The sequence below is a fragment of the Neophocaena asiaeorientalis genome, unplaced genomic scaffold (genome assembly GCF_003031525.2).
Source record: "Neophocaena asiaeorientalis asiaeorientalis breed wild unplaced genomic scaffold, Neophocaena_asiaeorientalis_V1.1 scaffold546, whole genome shotgun sequence".
NCBI lineage: Eukaryota > Metazoa > Chordata > Mammalia > Artiodactyla > Phocoenidae > Neophocaena > Neophocaena asiaeorientalis.
Window position 1 is genome coordinate 1,881,997 of NW_020175442.1, and position 20,110 is coordinate 1,902,106.

The 20,110-nt window shown below is 44.8% G+C and overlaps 1 protein-coding gene across 1 annotated transcript in view; it reads left to right on the top strand.

Moving 5' to 3' along the window:
* The first annotated feature begins 1,162 nt into the window (after positions 1-1,162).
* Positions 1,163-20,110, top strand: part of LPAR3 (lysophosphatidic acid receptor 3) — a 45,738-nt gene continuing 26,790 nt past the window's right edge. The window contains exon 1 of the mRNA XM_024767880.1: positions 1,163-1,898. Within this exon, the coding sequence (XP_024623648.1) occupies positions 1,163-1,898 (736 nt within the window). The remainder of the gene's footprint in view (positions 1,899-20,110) is intronic.

Sequence of the window (20,110 nt, forward strand, 5' to 3'; positions counted from 1 at the left end):
CTCCATTGATTGGACACTTCATGGCTATAGCCAGACTACTGTGAGGCAGAACACCTGGTCTTCCTAATAAGCGTAGATGGATGGGCATTGTTTGAGTCCTTGCCCAGCCCCTCCTTGGCCAGAATCCCTCACTTCGGGGCTGCAAGAGATCTTGTCCTGAGATTAGTGTCTTGCCTGTCTGTTTGATACCCCATTTTGGGGTCTACTTTCAGACATGTGTCTGGAGGACTTGCCCCTCCTTGGCAGGAGTGTTCTCACACCCTTGGACTCCAGATCCTAGTCTTACCCGTGGAGTCCTGGTCTTCTACTACCATCAGTGTTGAAGAGAGCCCAGGGAAGGAAACTGACTTGAAGTGATTGAGGTGGAAAATCCAATATGCAAACTCACACTGGTACAATTTGGATTAGGAGAATAAGAAAGAAGTGAACAAAAAGGTAAGGAAGGAGGATTGAGGCCAAAGTCGCCAGCCCTGCACCACATGCTTAACAAGTGTTGTCATTGTAGTTTGAAACTAAAAGATGGCAAAAGCAGATCAGGATTGGAATCAGAAGTGGTAGAAAATTAATCTCTTGGGGAAGCCATTTGGTCATGTGAAGAGTAACTCAACACCTGTTATCTGGGCAAGAATGTGCCTGGCATTACCAACCTGCCCTTGATTAATGAACAGAACCTATAAGTAAGAAATGAGCTGGAAACCACCAGGAGAAGCCTTAACGTGCTATGCTATAATTGTTACCAGTGCGGGGGGGATTATTGCAAGGCTCAGAATATTTGACCTATTCCTGCCTCCATGACCATTCATTCATTCAGCCAACCAGCCAGCCAGCCATTCAGCAAATACCTGTCTTGAGGCAGCCAGGGCAGATGGGTCCTGGGGTTATCATGGTGAACAAAATAGACACAGACCCTCCCTCACTGCGCTTGCACCTAACCTGGGAAACAGACAACGATGACTGATATGAGATAAATGCTGTGATAGGTGGTCGGGGGCCAGGGTCCTGGAGCAAAGGACATTTACACTGAGATTTGAAGGATGAACAGGGGTTGACTAGAACAAGGGGCTTAGCAATGGCAATTGGTGATTTAGTAATTGACTTTTCCAAAGAGTGATATTTGTTTCTTCTTTAAATTTCTTTCTAGGATGTTCAGTTCTTCTCCACAATGAATGAGTGCTACTATGATAAGCAGATGGACTTTTTTTATAATAGGAGCAACACTGACACTGCCGATGAGTGGACAGGAACGAAGCTTGTAATTGTTTTGTGTGTTGGAACATTCTTCTGCCTGTTTATCTTTTTTTCTAATTCTCTGGTCATCGCAGCAGTAATCAAAAACAGAAAGTTTCATTTCCCCTTCTACTACCTGTTGGCTAACCTAGCTGCTGCAGATTTCTTTGCTGGAATTGCCTATGTATACCTGATGTTTAACACTGGCCCAGTTTCAAAAACTCTGACTGTCAACCGCTGGTTTCTCCGCCAGGGGCTTCTGGACACTAGCTTAACAGCCTCCCTGACCAATCTGTTGGTTATTGCCGTGGAGAGGCACATGTCAATCATGAGGATGCGAGTCCACAGCAACCTGACCAAAAAGAGAGTGACGCTGCTCATCTTGTTCGTCTGGGCCATTGCCATCTTTATGGGGGCTGTCCCCACATTGGGCTGGAATTGCCTCTGTGACATCTCGGCCTGCTCTTCCCTGGCCCCCATTTATAGCAGGAGTTACCTCATTTTCTGGAGTGTGTCCAACCTCATGGCCTTCTTCATTATGGTCGTGGTGTACCTGCGGATCTACATGTACGTAAAGAGGAAAACCAACGTCTTATCTCCGCACACAAGTGGGTCCATCAGCCACCGGAGGACACCCATGAAGCTAATGAAGACGGTGATGACTGTCTTAGGTAAGAGGAACCAAGTCAGCCATTATTCCCCTTCATTCAGCAAATATTTGTTGAGCACCTGCTGTATACAAGGCACTTACTAGGTAGTAGGAATGCAGCAGTGAACATAAACAGACCTAAACCCTCACCTGTCTGGAGCTTATACTCGAATAGGGGAAGACAATATAAGTATCCTAATGGGGACAAACAAAATAATTTTATAGTATATTCTATTATAAAGTTTGTAAAATAAGATGTTGAGTGGTCTAATGGGGAAAAATAAAGCAGGGAAGAGAGATAAGGAGTGTGCTAAGCTGTTATAGTTTGCAATTTTAAAAAGTGTTGTGAGGGACAGCCTCACCTAGCAGGTGACATTTTAGCCAAGATGGGAAAGTGATGAGGGAGTGAACCATGTGGGTGTGGGGGGGAAGGGTGTTCCAGGCAGGAGATGCAGTGAGCGTAGGAGGCTGAACAGCAAGGGGGCCAGTGTGGCTGGAGTGGAGTGGAGGGAGGGTGGGAGGTGATGAGGTCAGAGAGTTGAGGTGGTATAGGTGGAGTGACTCAGATTCAGTCAGGCTGCACAGTTAATCACAAAGCCTTTGCTTTTCTGAGGGAGAGGAGGAGAAGCCATTGGAAGGTTTTGAACGAGGGAGTGACGTGATCTGACTTGAATTTTTTTTTTTAACATCTTTACTGGAGTATAATTGCTTTACAATGGTGTGTTAGTTTCTGCTTTATAACAAAGTGAATCAGCTATACGTATACATATATCCCCATATCTCTTCCCTCTTGCGTCTCCCTCCCTCCCACCCTCCTTATCCCACCCCTCTAGGTGGTCACAAAGCACAGAGCTGATCTTGTGCTATGCGGCTGCTTCCCATGACTTGAATTTTAATGGCATCTCTCTGGCTGCTGTTTTGAGGAAGTACTGTAGTGGGGCAAGGGTAAAAACAGAGAACTGCTTAAGAGGGTATTTCAGTACTCAAGAGAGATGGAAATGACTAGGACCAGAGGGCAGTCTAGAGGTGATGCAACAAGGTTGCATTCTGAATTTTTTTTTTTTTTTTTTTTTTTTTTTTTTTTTTTTTTTTTGATTTTTACATGGTAGAGTCAATAGGATTTGCTGAACAGTAAGGTATGAAGAAAGGCGGGAGGAGGAGGGGAGGGTGGAGCACGTCATTTGTGGAGATGCGGAAGACAGAAGAGGAGATTTGGAGGGAAGGTTGGGAGTCTGGCTTTGGACTAGCTAAGTTTAGGATTTTATTAGACAGTGAATTAAATTTCTCCTATTGAATCAAGAGTTGAGGATTTAGGTCTGGGCTGGAGATCTCTATTTGAGAGTCGTTTGGGGAAACAAATGGTATTTTAAACCACAAGACTGGATGAGCCCACCATGGAGGTGAGTGTGGTTGGAAGAGAGAAGAGGACCGAGGAACAAGTCCTGGGGTACTCCAACGTAGGGAGGGTGGGAAGGCAGGAAGCAATGTCACGAGAGCCCAGGAAAAGGAGAAGCCTGAAAACCCAGGAGAATACGGTGGCCTGGAAGCTGTGAGAAGGAAAGGGTGTATCAGCAATGTTAATACTCCTGAGAGGTGGAGCCAGATGCAGTCTTAGCAGAGTGGTAGTTGTTAGGTGACCTTGAGAAGATCAAAACTAGTGTAGCCAAGAGCCTGATGAGAAGGAAATGAAGAAACGGAGGGAGGAGAGTCTTTAAGACAGAGTTTAAACAGCTCTGAGGGGTTTTGCTCTCCACTGTGAGCCCTGGACCAAGAAGATACTTTTGGGGCAAAGAATTTTCCCTTCATTTTGTTTTCTCTATGGCAGGTAGCCAGTTGTGCCCCAATTCCAGTCCCGGGTTACAGGTAGAATTTGTGATATGTGGGCAAACAACTGCTGTGGCTTCACAGGCCTTGTGTTCTATGTTAGAGAGGTAATTTTCTCACCATGTGTGGTGGCTGCAGCCATGGGGACCATTATTGAGAGAGAGCCAGGAGTATATTCCTTTTAATTCCCAATGAAGGAACTATAAAATGAATTCTTGGGAAACAATTCATAACGGCGGATGCAGGGTATATATGGTGTGGTATGGGAGCCATCATGATGTCTGTAGGTCCTGAAACTGCTAATAAGATTTGGAGGTCAGCAGACACATAGTGTGATAGTTAAAATAATTTCAAACTGAGGATTTATTTTCATTAACAAATATTTATGTAGGGTTTAATATGTGTCAAACATTGTCCTAAGTGTTTTACAGATACTAACTTATTTAATTCCCATGGCAACCCTGTGAGATAGGTGCTACTGTCATCCCCCTACCAAATGAAGAAACTGAGTGGAGAGTATAAGCAAGTATGCCCAAGGTCATTTGTTGTTAATGGTGGAAGCAAGACTGACCAGTTGGCCTTTGGAGTCCACATGTTTATTACCCCACTCTGTAGCTAGTTTTGCTTTATTTGGACATTTTACTGGCCTCCTCTTTGTCCTGTCTTCTGCTTTGACCGCCTCATTCTCCTTTTAGTGTCTTGACAAGAACATAGACAACAGTAAGAAGAAGAGTAATCACATTAATCCATTTTTCCACTCTTGAGCTAGAGCTATTGATGTTTTTGGTATTTATTGGTAGTGTCAGCAACTCTGCTGCTCTCCCTGCTTAACTTGCAAGCACAATCATTTGCTTGGCTCTGTATCTTGAGAAACTACCTGCCTAATTAAAGAGAAAACCTTTTTTCCAGCATGTTCTGTATTATATACAGCACGAGATGGCAAAAAAACTTCTGTCATCCTAGGTAGGACTTTTTGTGAGATGGTCATCACGGTCACCAGCTTCAGTGTCATATGTAACTTTGTCTGGAATGTATGGAAGGGCTTAAAACAGCTGTGTGGTTTGGGCGGGTGTGGTGTTGGATAAGGGCAAAACCAGAAGAAACAGTGAAATTGCTGAGTAGGTTAAGAGAAGTCAGGGCATCAAGATGAAACAACATTGGGGAATTGGTTAACATCAGGAAGACAGTTTGGTGTGGAGGACCTGGGGAAGTTCCTCAGTGGTGAGACAGAGGGATCTGGTGGAAGACAAGAAGTTTGGGGACGGGGGAAATGAAACCGAAGAGCTAGGTGGTATGAGGTTTTTAGGCTTCCAGCTCCTGACTTCTTCAGATAACAGATTTGGGTTTTAGCCCCACCTCTGGGATTTTCTACAGGGGTGATCTGAAGCACATTAGCTCACCTTTTCTTGGTTAAATTTCCTCATCTGAGGTTGAATAGGTAAACTTTAAATTCTTTCCAAGTTATGAAAGTCAGTAATCCTACCATGACAGTAAGTAGCCAAAGCCAACACAGAGTTCGTGGATTGACTGTGTATCAAAGCACAGAGTCCCCTTCCATGAGAGCATCTTTCATGGTGCTCCTTAGGAAGGAAGCCCCTTAGTTGCTCTATCTGGTACATGTAAGAATTTGGTTGCCTAATACAGGTGTCTCTCATATGGTAGTATATGCATTAGAAAAATCAACAGGACTGGCAGGACCTACCATCACTGTAGTCATTGGTTCTGAGTATATGGAAATTAATAGCTTAATACTTATTTCATTAATGATTACCTGATTTAAATATCTTCATGATAAAATGCTAAACCTTTCTATTTACTCCTTGATATATATTTTGTAGGAAAGGTTAATTTAAGATTAAAGATTCTTATATATGTAACTTCTTTTAAGTCTTAGAAAGTTAATGAATAAATATATATCAACTGTCTGTTAAATAGCATCTAAGAGGCAAAGGGCTGCATGTATTCAGTTAGCTTAATCTCATTTCAGAGAAGGAAGAATGGATAATTAGGGGCGGTAGAGTTTGGGGAAGGCTTCTTAGGGAGCTTGGGGTGTGATCTGGAAGGATGGGTGGGATTTGTATTGGCAGGAGGGAAAGAATTCTATGTAGGAGAAACAGTATAATCAGCAGTGTGATGGCAGAGACATGTAAAGCTTGTGCAGTAACACAAGGAAGGCCCCATGGAACTCAGATGCATGTTGAGGTACAAGGGGAAATAACTCAGCTATGAGCCAGAAAAGTTTAGTTGGCCATGCTCTTTGGAAGGAGAGGGGTAGACCAGATGACCTTTGTGTTTCTTTCTGGCTTTAGGATTTTGGTTGAACACAAAAAGCATACAGAGCCAGATGGGTCGTAGTGATGATGGTGGGGTGGATTTTAAATCTGTGTGTGACTGGAAAGGCATCTAGGCATTGTGTTCCCATTTCAGCAGCCCTGAGGCAGAATGCTGCTCAATTCTGGGTTACAATGTGTGATGGGCCTTTTACGTGAAAGAAGTTGCTTATTTTTTAATTTAATTAATTAATTAATTTATTGGCTGCATTGGGTCTTTGTTGCTGCGCACAGGCTTTCTCCAGTTGCAGCAAGCTGGGGCCACTTTTCACTGCGGTGAGCAGGCCTCCCATTGCGGTGGCCTCTCTCATTGCGGAGCACGGGCTCCAGGAGTGTGGGCCTCAGCAGTTGCAGCACACGGGCTTAGCAGCTGTGGCTCACGGACTCCAGAGCTCAAGCTCAGCAGCTGTGGCGCACAGGCCCAGCTGCTCCGAGGCATGTGGGATCTTCCCGGACCAGGGCTTGAACCCATGTTCCCTGCATCGGCAGGCAGAGTCCCAACGACTGCACCACCAGTTGCTTGTTGAATGTTCTCATCGAAAAGACATTGGAGACCATATGATCCTACTTTCCACAGGGCACCAAGGCCCTGCCAAGAGAGACTCCTGTATTTTGAAATCTTACTTGTCAGCCAGCCTAATCAGTCACAGCAACCCCAAACGCACAAGATACCCCGTGTGGAAACCTCTTATTTATTGTCAAACGACATACGATGTGAACTATGCACACATGGATGTTTTATTTTCCAGGAAATGGGCTGGGCTTTCTTTTATTCTGCAGTATCTTGAAATGCAAAAGAAAAGAAAGATTCAAAGGATTTGTGAACCATACTTTTGAAATCTTTCATAAACCTTCCTGTCTCTTAGGATGGTGATTTTCAAATTGTAAGTTGTGACCTACTAGCAAGTAGTGAACTCAATTAGGAGACTGTTACTGACACTTTTAAAAAAATGACATAAAGTAGAAAAGAAGAGAAAATATCAGAGTGCATTGCATATAGTAGGTATAAGTGTATTTCATAATGTTTGTGTGAGACTGGATTATGGTGTGTGTGTGTGTGTGTGTATATATTATATATCTTGCTATGGGTTATAGTGAAGAACATTTGAAAAGCCATGGTCTTAGGGTCCAGGTTACTTTTTTGGCCAATAAGGATAGAGCTTTTCAAAAATATGAGCAACATTACAGTTAAGGGACTTTGAAAAGGTTTGCGGTCATCGAAACAAAGAGCTGGAATTTTTTATTTCTCCCTTCTACTTTTCCACTCCGATCAATGCTGAATCCACCTTGCCTTCTCTCAGGGGAGAGGTGAGGGAGACAAAGTGGTGGTAAGAGGATAGACAGTACCAGGAGTTCTCATGCTAGGAAATGGGTGAAAATTTAGTGCCATATAAGCCTTGCTGGAGTACTAGTAACAATCATACATGACATTTCTGCGACACTATGTCTTTTTCAGTGTTTTAATACATTATTCTCATTTGGTCTCATGGAAATTCTGTATGGTAAGTGGGGAAGATAGCATTATCCTATTTTCTTCCTACTCCCCTAAATGCACCCTCTACTCAGCTATAAGTAATTATTTACAGTTTTTCACTTTACACTGCTAGGCCTTTGCTTCAGCTGGAATACCTTTCCTCTTGTTTTGCCTGGGAAACTTGCATTCATCTTGTAAGATTCAACTCAAGGGCTTATCTTCTCTGAATCTTGCCTAGATGAATCTGATCCTACCTCCTTTGGGCCACTCTCTATCTTGTCCATACCTCAATCAGTGTACTTCATTTGTTTACATGCCTTTATCTTGAACTAGGGTGTATATTCTTTGAAGTTGAGGCTGTACATTCTTTGAAGTTTACATGCCTTTATCTTGAACTAGGGTGTACATTCTTTGAAGTTGAGGTCTGTACCTTATTTATCTACCTTTGCATATCTAACATGTAGCACGCTGTCTGGAACACACTTGTTGAGGTTATAACAAGGAATAAGTGAGGAAATCAAGGTTTAGAGGAGTGGCTTTTCAAAAGCGGAAATAAAAGTAGAACCCAGGTTTCCTCATGTGCAGCCTGACCTTTGGCAGGCTCTGGCTGTGACACGCCTGTGAGGTAAACAATGGCATGAGAGGAGTGAGTGGGTATCCCATTTCATAGGGTGGGAAACACAGGTCTCTCTTGGGAAGAGGAAAACAAATGAACATTTGATGATTGCTTACTAGGAGGAGGTCTGCATCTTACACTCTTTTAGGATTTTATTTCATTTAACCCTCATGACAGCTCCCTGGAGATCTGTTTAATAGATGAGGAAACTCGGATGGACTTAAGCATCTTCCCCATAGACCCATACTGGAAAAAATAATAATAGTTAATATTCACCGTGTGCAATACATGGTTTCTGAGACACGTTTTATGGCATTTAATCTTCATGACAATGCTATGAGGGAGGTTCTGTTATTATTACCAGGAAACTGAGGCCCAGAGAGGTTCAGTGTCTTGCCCAAGATTAGTAGCAGAGCTGAGATTCAAATACACGCAGACTGGCTCCAGGAACCAATTTTTCAAGGTTAATTAGCAGCCTCTTGAAAGTGATAGGGCTAGAACAACATCTACCCAGGTAATGACATTTATAACTTGTATCTCCCTTAATTTCTAGTTAAGTTTATTTCAGTAAAGGTACTTGATCTCTCGATGTTTACCTTGCTCTTGATTTGTTTTAAAGATTCTGCAGCTTGGTGACAGTTATGACATCTCCCAGGGAATGACAGCTCCACATTCTTCAAACTTTATGTTCATTAAAGTATATGGCAAGAGTAGGGGCTTTGGAATAGGGAGGGAACCAGATTTAAATCCTGGCTTTGCAGCTTCCAAGTTGCATAACCCTGAGCAATTCACCTGACCTCCCTGTGACTTAGTTTTCCCATCTGTAAAATGGGGATAATATCAGTACCCCTGGCATGGCAAGTTTTTATGGAAACAATGAGACAATGCACTTAAAATACCTAGTGTAGTGCTTGACACATAGAAAGTACTAAACAATTTACATAGTAAGTACTAAGAAGAGTTAGGTAATCTGAAGAGCCTTGCCCTGTATTCAAGCAGAGTGCGCTTGTTCCCCAGTAATGTCACAGGTACTGTGGAGAGGGGGACTAGGGACCTACCGTTGGCGCCATCATAACGGCAGGTTTTGTACTGTGGACAAGTAGCCAGGAGGAAGCTAACTGGATGTGCTTTGCAAAGGCTATCCGACAGCAGACAAATGGCACCAGTTAAGTTCCTGGAGACCCAGGCCAATCTGAAAACACGGTCACCACAGATCTGAAAAGCTCTGTGCTTGCGTTGCTAAGTCCCTATAAACCATCTTCTACCACCACCCCCCCACCCCACTGCCCCCAGTGCCGGTGAAATTCTGTTAATGATTCCTATCTCTGCCAAATGATCTTTGCATTAATAATTCATTTTGCTTTTGCAACATTTATGAATAAAACATGATAAGTGAGACCCTGACCATCAAGTATTAGCTTAATAAGAATCCTGTAATATAGCACCAACATCTTGTGTGTGGATCTATAAAACATTCCTCATGAGAAACTGTCCCCATCTTGCTAATGAATCCTACCAGGATTCCTAGTTAACCAAGTACTATTACCACCTTTACTAGGATTGGGAAATTTGCCCTTTGTCTGAAAAGAATTGGGAACACACACACGCACGCACGCACGCACACACACACACAGAAACTAGGAGTGAAGAGAAACTAACTGTGGTCCCCAGGAATTCTGAAACGTTTGTTTTTAGCTTCTGTGACCTTGTAGTGGCTTCTACATCACAGAAGCCTGCTTTCAATGTTTGCTGCCTTGCATGCCTTTGTAATCAAATATCTGTTAAAAAAAAAAAAAAGTTAAAGCTTTGCTTTAAGAAACGCTGAGTGAAACGATCAGATTTTTGGCACTCAAGAGTTTGCTTGTTGCTGTGCAGTCATATCAGAATGACTAATTCTTTTCAGAGTCAAGCCACCCAGGCACCACTACTCAGTACATTTTGTCCAGGGGTGTTTGTACTTTTGTCTTGAAAACAGCTAATCAAAGGAGCACCTTTGTGGCAGACGCTTTTCCTCTGGGCTTCATGTCATTGCAGCAGGGGCCTTCGGGAGAGGGACCTTTGCTCCCAGGCAAGCTGTATATGAATGAAGGCAAAAATGTAATCGCTCCCCAGGTGCTGCCCCCAACAATACAGTGTGACAGACCCCTCCATTCGGAGGAGGAACGTGGTGACTGAGAAAACCTCAACGTCTGATGTTAAAGGGAAGATAGCTGCAAATTTTAAAAAAAATCAGTCACTGTATGCCTCTCCATCCCACCTTTTCAAATTGGCTGCGCTTCTTGATATCTTTTCTTAACCCCACAGTTTTAGGAGTCTGTTCCTCCCCTTCTGCCTCTGCTGTACGTAGCCCTTTGTTATCTTGAGTCTGGCTTTTGGTTCTTTTATTTTTTTCCTGCTTTACTGTTTCAGATGCCTTCCTTTGCAGTCAGTTCAAAAGTCATTTTACCAGATCTTTGTCGTCGTTTCCGGTGTAATCACTGTTTTGCCTTCTTCCTGCTTCTGTTTCCTCCATATACCCCTTCAGTTCTGTTCTTCTAAATCCATTCAGCTTCTTTTATTTCCCTATCACACTCCCTCCTTCAGAACTCTTTTTTTTTCCTGGTTTTTCATCTTTTCAGAAACCTGAAACCTTCCTCTTCAGCCGAAACAATTATTGAATATTTCCTGAGTACCAGGTACAGGAACACTTCTCAAGTTCTACCTCTTTGTTTGTTTCCCCCCCAACTTTATTGAGGAATAATTGTCAAATATAATTGTATATTTTTAAAGTACACAACATGATGATTTGATAGACATACACATTGAGGAATGATGACCAAGATCAAGATAATTAACACATTTCATCTGTCACATAGTTAACTCTGTGCCTTTTTTGTGGTGAGAATGCTTAAGAGATGCTCTCAGAAACTTTCAAGTATACAGTACTGTATTATTAACTACAGTCATCATGCTATACATTAGATCCTCAGAACTTACACTTCTTCTAACTGAAAATTTGTACCTTTGACCTACATCTCTCATTCCTCCTCCCCCTGCCTCTGGTACCCACCATTCTGTTTCATTTCTGTGAACTCAGCCTTTTGTTTTTTTTTTTTTATAAAGATTCCACATATATGTGGTGTGTACAGCATTTGTCTTTCTCTGTCTGACTTACTTCACTTAACAGAGAAGTTTCATTACCCAACTACATCCAACTCTCCTGCACCCAGCCTCCTGGAAGGGTTAGAGTTCCAGAACTCAGTCAGGCCCTCTCTCAGGGCCTTGACTTCTGCCAAAGGAGAATGTAGTTGTTACCTGTCACATCACTTGACTAACTTAACACCTGGAACAGCAAGGTATATGTTGATCCATGGTAGAATTTTTACCAAATCTGTGCTAACATTGTACTTTTAAAATTTCCACTGGGGACTGCATTCACTGTGTAGCTAAAGCAAACATTTTGGGGAGGAATTAGGAGTAAAGGGTGTTTGCCGGAATCATAGCATGTCACAGACCTAGGGGTCAGCATGGAAGCTGGGATAAAGGGTGGGCAAACCAGGCAGTATTGGCGGGGGTATACCAGGTGGGCAGCCCTTCCCCCTGCTGTAGGCCAGGTACCTACTCTTTCTCCCTCCTCACCAGACTGGTATCATAGCTCTGCAGAGTGTGAGAAGGAAAGATCCCATTACCTAGAAAATCAATATCTGTTGAGAGATTTATCCAAGTTCATCTTGTAAATCATTGCTAGTTGTTGGGGCCAGAGCTCCGGATTTCTTAGTTTCTGCTGCTTCTTGTGGGTCTCTCTTCTTGCTTTGGTGAAAGACACCTGTGCTTGGGTGCCTGAGTGGCAGTGATAAACAATAAGTTGTTTATTTCCATCAAGTCAGAGGGTTTACGGTGGGCCTCTTTTATCCTTTACATTTTCTTAACAAGAAGAGATTTCTGCTTTTTTATTGAGTACCTACTTGATTTTAGGCAGTATACTAACTCTAAGACATGGCCTCTGTCCTGAAGGCTACGAATCTGTGCTGCTCTGAAGTTTCATGGTTGTCGGGAGATAGCCATGGTTTGAGTCAACGGTTGGGTTACGTATGAGATAAATTACACCACGGCAGATCTGCTCCGTGTGGCGTTTTGGGCGAATGACTTATAGGGAACCCTGTTTATAGGCTTATCTGAGGAATGAAGAAGCTTACCCCAAAAAAGATAAAAAGAAATATAGGAAAAAGAAATATAGATAAAAAGAAACAAAGAATTATATACAAGAGCCAAGTGAAGGGTCCAGGCAAATAGTGCTGTGGGTTTGGATGGTCTTTGGAGGCCTCCTTGAAGAGAGGGGATATGAGTGGATCTCAGTGTGACAAGTGGAGAGGAGAGGGTAAGGCCTTACCGATAGGGGGAAAGATAGGGTAGGAGACAGGCATACATACATCTAGGGAGACCATGCCAGGGCCGGGACAGGGAGGAGGGGGGAAACAGGGCAGAGGCAGGTTTCTGGAATAAGGGCTTTGCATGGTTTGAGAAGTGACTGGACCAGAGATTGGAAGGCCTTGAATCCTGAGATTGTGTGGACTTTATTGTCAAGTGTCTACAGAGACTGAGTAGAACACCTTGGTGTGTGGATTGGGCCTAGGGTAGGAATAAGGCACTAGGGAGGGGTGGCACCTGTGGCTAACGGGACAGTTCAACTTTTGTTAAAAGCCCTGCAGGCGAAGTTAAGTAGGTCTGTGGCCAGTCATAAGCCCATAGCTAAGTTGCCTCATCTGGCAGCAGAGAGCCCCTGTAGGATCTTGGGGTATTGGTGGGTTGAGAAGAAGGTGGGAGCTGCGAGGTGGGCTGGAGAGGGAGAGATCACTTAGGGGACTGCTGGGATTGGCCCAGGGCTCTGTGGGCGGTAGGTAGCTCAGATGCCCGAGAGAGACAGAGCTGGCTCGTCATAGTAGGTGCTGCAGGAAAGTACATCTGTCACCAGCAGGCCCAGTCTACACGGGGAGGGAGGAACAGCCAGGGAGGACCAACGGGGACTGCAGGGGAGCAGAAGGGGAGCATGAGCTTGTGGAAATCTGGTAGGAGACAAAGGTGGAATAAGCAGGTGGCCAAGGTCAGAGAGATCTGGAAGCAGGAATCCATCATGGGAACTGAACTAGGATTCAGGGCCAGGGGACTGACAAAAACAAGATTGGACCTAATCAAGCTTTTCCCACTTTGCTTAAGGCTTTTCAGCTTTGCCCTTCCCCCTCCCAGCTGACTTCTCCTTCCTTGCTTCCTTCTAACCAAGAAGATAGAAGTTACCTGGCATGAATTCCCCTATTACCTGGCATGAATTCCCCTAATTTCCCTCCCTTCACCGGCTTAGCCAACCTACAAAGGCCCCCCCTGTAACCTTCTAGCTTTTCTGTGAGAATCATTTCCCACCTCCCCAGGGGCCTCATCCTTATTCTTGCTCTCCTGTGCTCTATTTTTGGTCATTAAGAAATATAACCCTTGATCTTACCTCCCTTTTCTAACTACTGCTCTGTGTCCTTCCATTTATTCTGTTTTCTTAATACCTTAAACCATGATAAGCTAGCTCTGACCCTGCCACTCTACTAAGACCGTGCTGATGAAGCCATACTGTTGCTTAACATTGAGTCTGTCTGGATTCCTTCCTCCCTGTTTTCCCTGCTCCAGGCCTTCCTCCATACCACCAGCTGAGGGATCTTCCTAAAAAGCACAATTAACTCTGATCTTTTCTCTCTCTTCCTACATATTACGTAAAACTCAAATGCCTTAGCTGGAATTGCAAGACCCCTTTCACAGCTCTGTTTCCGGTCTTCTTTTCCAAATGCCTCTTCACACCCACCCCGCCAGCCCATGCTTCCGTTGTGTCAGACTTCTCACCACCACTCTGGAGGAATGCAGGGATGGCTTGATACTCCTTGTGGTTTTTCTTAGCAGGGCAAACTCCTATCCATCTTTCAGGATCCTTCTCTGTGATATTGTCTGACTCTCTCAGGCAGAGTTAATTATGCAGTGCTTCTATAGCACACTATTTATATGCATAAAAGTATTTAGCTCACTTTATTACAATTTATTTACTAAATGCCCTTACCTCTACTAGACTGGGAGCTTGTCAAAGTCAGGACTGTGTCTACCTTCATTCTGAAGTGCCTGGCACACAGTAGGTACTCAACAAATGTTTATATAATGAACTAACAAACATATTTACTGGATGGGTCACTGGGAGGCAGCTGTCCCAGCCTCCATCCTTGTCCTTGTCATAACCACAGGGATGGTCCTACTGCCACTCAGGATCCTTCTTACTAACCCTAGGGTATCTTAACATGATTTCTTCCTGGAATGCAGGCCCCCTATGTCCTGCTTCTCACCAGTGGTCTTGTTTTGAGCTGGGGGAAATTTGAAGAGGGTAGCAAGTAAAGCTGGGATGGGAATTGACTTGTGTGAGGAGTGACCCTAAGGCATCAAAGGAGATTTCTTTGGGAGGCATGGGGCTAGAGGTTGAGGGAGCTCCAGAAAATACCTGGAGTTTATGTTACTTGGGAAGCAATTACATCAGGGCTGCTGACAGGTCCAGCTACATAATTTGTGGACCTCTTGTAAAGAAGGCAGGAAAGGGGAGGACTGAGAGTGGATTGAGAGTTTAGGGTTAGCAGATGCAACCTATTATATATAGACTGGATAAACAGCAAGATCCTACTGTATAGCACAGGGAACTATATTCAATATCCTGTGATAAGCCATCATGGAAAAGAATATAAAAAAGAATGTATATCTATGTATAACTGAATCACTTTGCTGTACAGCAGAAATTAACACATTGTAAATCAACTATACTTCAAAAACATTTTTTTTTAAATTATAACAAAAAGGCAGGGGAAAGAAGTGCTGCCTTCCTTCCTTCTGCACATCTCCTCTACTCACACCCATGCTCATCGTCCCGTCAAACTTTACTTACAAAAAAATAAGTTCAAAGGTACGCTTAGGATTTCAAGGCGGCCGCAGCAGAGCTTTAAGCCAGGCGCAGGGCCCTTGTGAGTGACTTGTGACTGCACAGGCTTCATGCCCACGGGGCTGGCCCTGGCTGCTGAGTTTGACCCCTTGACCTTAACTAGCCCAGGACCCAGCTACTGTGATGCACAGCACTTTGAACGACTTAGGTCTCATTGAATCTGCTCCTTCAGTTTCATGAGGACCAGCCATGTGTGTCGTTTCATGATGTCTCCTCGATTGCGAGAGAGGTGTTTTCTTAGAGGCTTCCTTGTCTTCACTGGGGCCTGTGCCTGTTTCCAGGGTCCTGTTTCAAGGGTGATGCTCCTTATCACCAGGCTTGAGTACTGATGGGAGGTAAAGTGGGGCTGTGTGACTGACACAGGCCCAGGGCTCTCGCTTAGAGCTTATATGTTACTGGGCTTTCAGATCTGGACTCACCCAGGAGTCAGGGAACGGTCTGTTCCTGCTCTGTATCTGCTCTGAGTTGCCTGTCTGGGTCCAGGGCAAGGCTTATGAGATAAGTGCTGTATTCAGAGCACTCCACCTCATGACTGGGTCACCTCAAGAACCCTGCAAGTGGACCTTGTGTGAAAGGTCAGGACTTGTCACTCGAATAATTCCTCCTTTGAGAGGTCCGTGTTTTCCTCCCCAGGACACGTTTCAAGCTCCTCGATCCTGGGGCTCCTCATTGCTAGGTCTGACGTTCTGTGGAAGGCTCTGGGTTCCAAAGGAGTTGTAGTGAGTTTATTCCTGAGGGTCCAGATGCTGGAAAGCATGTAGCCAAGTTCCTAGGATCTGCATGGCCGCTTAGGTATCTCGCTGTTTTTCCAGAGACACATGGCAAGCCTTTCTGTTTAGGCTTACAAACACACATTTATTTTCTCACAGTTTGGAGGCTGGAAGTCTAAGATCAAGCAGGGCTGGTTTTTACTGAGACCTGTCTCCTTGGCTTGTAGATGGATGTCTCCTTGCTGTGTCCTCACATGGCCTCTTCTCTAACCATGACATGGCAGACTTTTGAAAGCCATCTCCGAGTGGAGTTCAGTGCTGTCACCGAGACTAGGGAACATAAGGATGTTGAAGTGGCACAGCAGACCTGAGTGGTTCTGGGCGCTCCATTGACTCTCTGTGCAGCTTGGAAGCTGAAAGTGTGTCTCTTCAGTAGCATGGAATGGACCCTCAGAAGGACATTGAAGTGGTCCTACAAGAGGTTAATGCTAATTTATGGGGTAATAACTGGACTCTCCTCATTTGGAGGGGAAATCTTGTTCCTCTGCTTTAAGGCAAACTGCAGTTCAGAGATGGCAGCATTGGCATGAGCCTGGAGAATCTTTAGGATTCCTGATTATTCTTTGTTGGCCTCTGTATAACAAGGGGCCATGTAGACCCTCCTGACTCAGGGATTGTCGCTGAATGCAGTCCCCAGGGACAATGCCAAGAACCAACCCCTGAATTCTGGATTTCTGTCATTTGGGAGAAATATTGGCCAGCCTGGGGGCCCTGCAGGGACAGTCTGGAAGTTCTTAAGTTGAGGGCTTTCTTGGATTCCCTCAATCTCAGGAATGATGTAACATAGGAGACTTCACTGTTAGGTGGGAGAGTTAGGCCTTAACCTCCCCAGATGGAAAAGTGATGCTTGGGCTCAGCCTGGGGGTGGTCTCAGTGATTATAGAGTGGAGGAGCCGTGGCCTTCAGGATCTGGCAAAGAAGGATGGGGATCTCTAAACCGAGGAGTTCCCTGGGATCTGGCTCTGCAGCCCCTCTGAAGCCCCCAGGGTTAGGCTCTGGGAAGCTGGGATTTCAGGGCAGCCTCAAGAAGCTTCAGACTCTCAGGGTCTCAGGAGAGAGTGGCCTCCTTGGATCGTTTAGAGGCACTGGCCATTCAGAGAACACAGCCAAGCCAGAGCTCATCAGCCAGAGGCAGCCCTGGACAATGGAAAAGACAGTAGGCTAGGGTCCGAGGGTTCTGTAGGAGAGGCCTCATTCTCTTAAGGTCCCTTGAAGACTTTTTGGAGCACAGTAATGCCTGTTCCACATTTGTAGGTCAAGGACATAGGCTGAGACCACCCTTCCTATGCTGAGCAAGGAAGGCTAGGTGCAAATCTCGCTGGATTCATGTCTCCATGGGAGATAAAGTTCTCTAGCAGCTGTGGGCTCCTCTGGAGTTTCCTAGGGAGCCCTCTGGGCATTCCCTTGGCATGGGAAGTGGATGCCTGGAGACCTGAGAGGGCAGATGTGCCCCTGCAGTCCGGTGGCCACCTAGGTGGAGCTTTTCCCCTGCACTTCCAGACCAGGATAGGGTCACAGAGTGATGGCAGGAGCCCCATGTAGGGTTGAGGAAGTAGTGCAGGTGGGGGCTGGCCACGTTCAGGAGGAGAGCACTGTTCCCTTCAAGCTGCCAGTGTCCGATCTCTGTAGCAGGTGCAGGCTGGGGCGGCTGGCAGGCGGGGGCTGGGCTGTAGGGGTCATAGTGGAGGGAGGGAGCTGACTCTGGGCCTGTGCCTGCTGTTAAAGGAGGTACTGAGGGAGTGCCACAGAGTAAAGTGTAAAGTGGCAGGTCCTCAATGGCAGCACGGGCCCGAGAATAGTGCCCAGGAGCCACCAAGGAAGGGTTTGGGATCCAGCCAGGAGAGCTGGCGACGACAGATGCTACTTCCTGCAGCAGCCAGGTACAGGCAGCCCTCTTGGGAGCAGCAGCTGGAAGTCAGGGTCAGGGAAACCTGGCTGTGGATAACGGGAACCTGATCATCGACCCAGACCCGGCTGGGATCACCATGGGTGGATGCATGCATGATGGGCGGGGGGCCGGAAGGTCCCTGACAGGAGTTGGGGAGAGGCCCAGCCTCAGCAGACCTTGAGTGTCAGGTCACCATGGAGACCTAATTAGTGGGGCAGGGATATAAGGCTGACACCACGGTTAAGGCTGAACTGAGGCTTGGGGCTCTTCAGATTCCTCCTGTTCAGAGATAGGCTCTAACTGGTTCGAAGTGCTTGGTTTGGAGGGTTGAGGAAAGAGGACCCAGACAATTCATTACAGAATGTGGTGGTACTTTGCATCAAGATCCCCCGGGCAACATTTTCCACATATGCAGAGCTCTCTCTCCCCTCCTACACACACACACCAGTTTCTACTTCAGTGGTCTGCTGGCACAGCCCTGACATGCATGTTTTGGAAAAACTACCAGGGTGTTCTGAATGCCCTCATCCCATGCATAAACACTTCAGAGGCAAGAGTTCCTGTGATGGCAGTGAGAAAAGAAGAGGAAAGATGGAATTAAAAGACATTAAAATGATAGATGCCTCAGAAGGTGGAGACATATCGACATGAGGGGAGCAGCAAAAGGATGATTTCAGCTTCAGAATTTTACATTTGGATGACTGAAAGAACAAAGAAAATGCTGGTGTAGAGATGGGAGAAGTTCAGTGAAATAGAGAGATCCAGACCCAAATCTCTGATAGAAAATATCATTTCTTTAAAAACCTTTAGGAAATACGTGCTCCCCCAAGCCCAATCTCTAGGAGAATGACCTGCAGGGTAGACCCTCACAACTTCCAGATACCACATCAAAGCTGCATCATTTGCTCTGATAGGACCCATCTATTTAATACATTTCTTCCCTTCTGCCTGTATATCATGGAGACTTAACACATTTTTTGTCCTTGTCTTGTTCTTTTCTCTATAGGAATAAACTATTTTGTTAGGTTGAAATTAGCCAGTGTGAATTTGTGTCAGATCTCATTTGCCCTGACACAAATAACCCCTTTGTGGGTCATGAAAACAATTTAATGGTGTGGTCTAAAGGAGAAGACAATATTACTCAAGCGATTAACACCAGGGGACTTCTCGCTGACCTCTCACGATGACCTGCAAACTGTGCTTCCAGTATTATTGCACTCTTGAGGGAGCATGGAGTGAAAGCTTGCCCCCAGATATTTTAGAGAATGCTTTATGTGGAAAAAGTCATAAAATACAGGCAGAGAAAGATAAGTAGCTATAAATAAGAGGGGAGAAGGGACTTTGGGAATTAACCTGATGACAAGGTCGACTTGTTTGGAGCAGCACGTCTTCAACACCAGTATGTCTGAATTGGGCACAGGACCCCGTTGCTATAGCATCTTGAAGACAAAAATTGCACGGGGTTCTGCAATATTGCGTTTTGCGATTCTCTAATAGGACTGCAACTTTCAAGGAAGTGCAAATTAGGCCTAGCATCTCTAGCCTTAATTATTCTTTTTTCTTTTAATATTTCTTTATTTTATTTCTTTATTTTCTTTATTTTTTTGGCTGCATCGGGTCTTAGTTGTGGCACATGGGATCTTTCCTTGCAGCGTGGGTTTCACTGCTCTCCATTGTGGCATGTGGGCTTCTCTCTAGTTGTGGCGTGAGGGCTTAGTTGCTCCGCCACATGTGGGATCTTAGTTCCACCACCAAGTATCGAACCCGCATCCTCTGCATTGGAAGGTGGATTCTTTACCACTGGACCACCAGGGAAGTCCCTAGCCTTAATTCTGAGTGTCGGGTGAACGCCTGTGAGGCAGGGAGTGGTGCCTCCATTTGTTCATCTTTATATTGTACTGTGAACTACACACAGTTGGGCTCAAGAAATGTTTGTTGATTTGAATTATCCAAGCAAAGAAATCTTTGAGAAGACAGTCTTTTCCTGCCTTGAGACATGGATGATACTCCCAAGGAATAATAATTATTATTTAAAACTAATGTCTAGGAGCAGTGTAATTGGTAGTTGTTTACTGTTTAGTTATATAGCTGAAACATCTTTAAAATGCCTGTTTTAACACTTAGGAAAATTTATCTGGGAAGTCTTTTTGACAATCTTTTATGATCAATAAACATACTATCTCAAATTTGGGTTTTAGACCCATAGTAGTGGGAAATTGATAGAACTTTGTAACATTGATTAAAATTTTCTTGCTTAGGCAGAGATAGAGATACAGATGTAGAGAACAAACGTATGGACACCAAGGGGGAAAAGCGCGATGAGGGGTAGGATGAATTGGGAGAT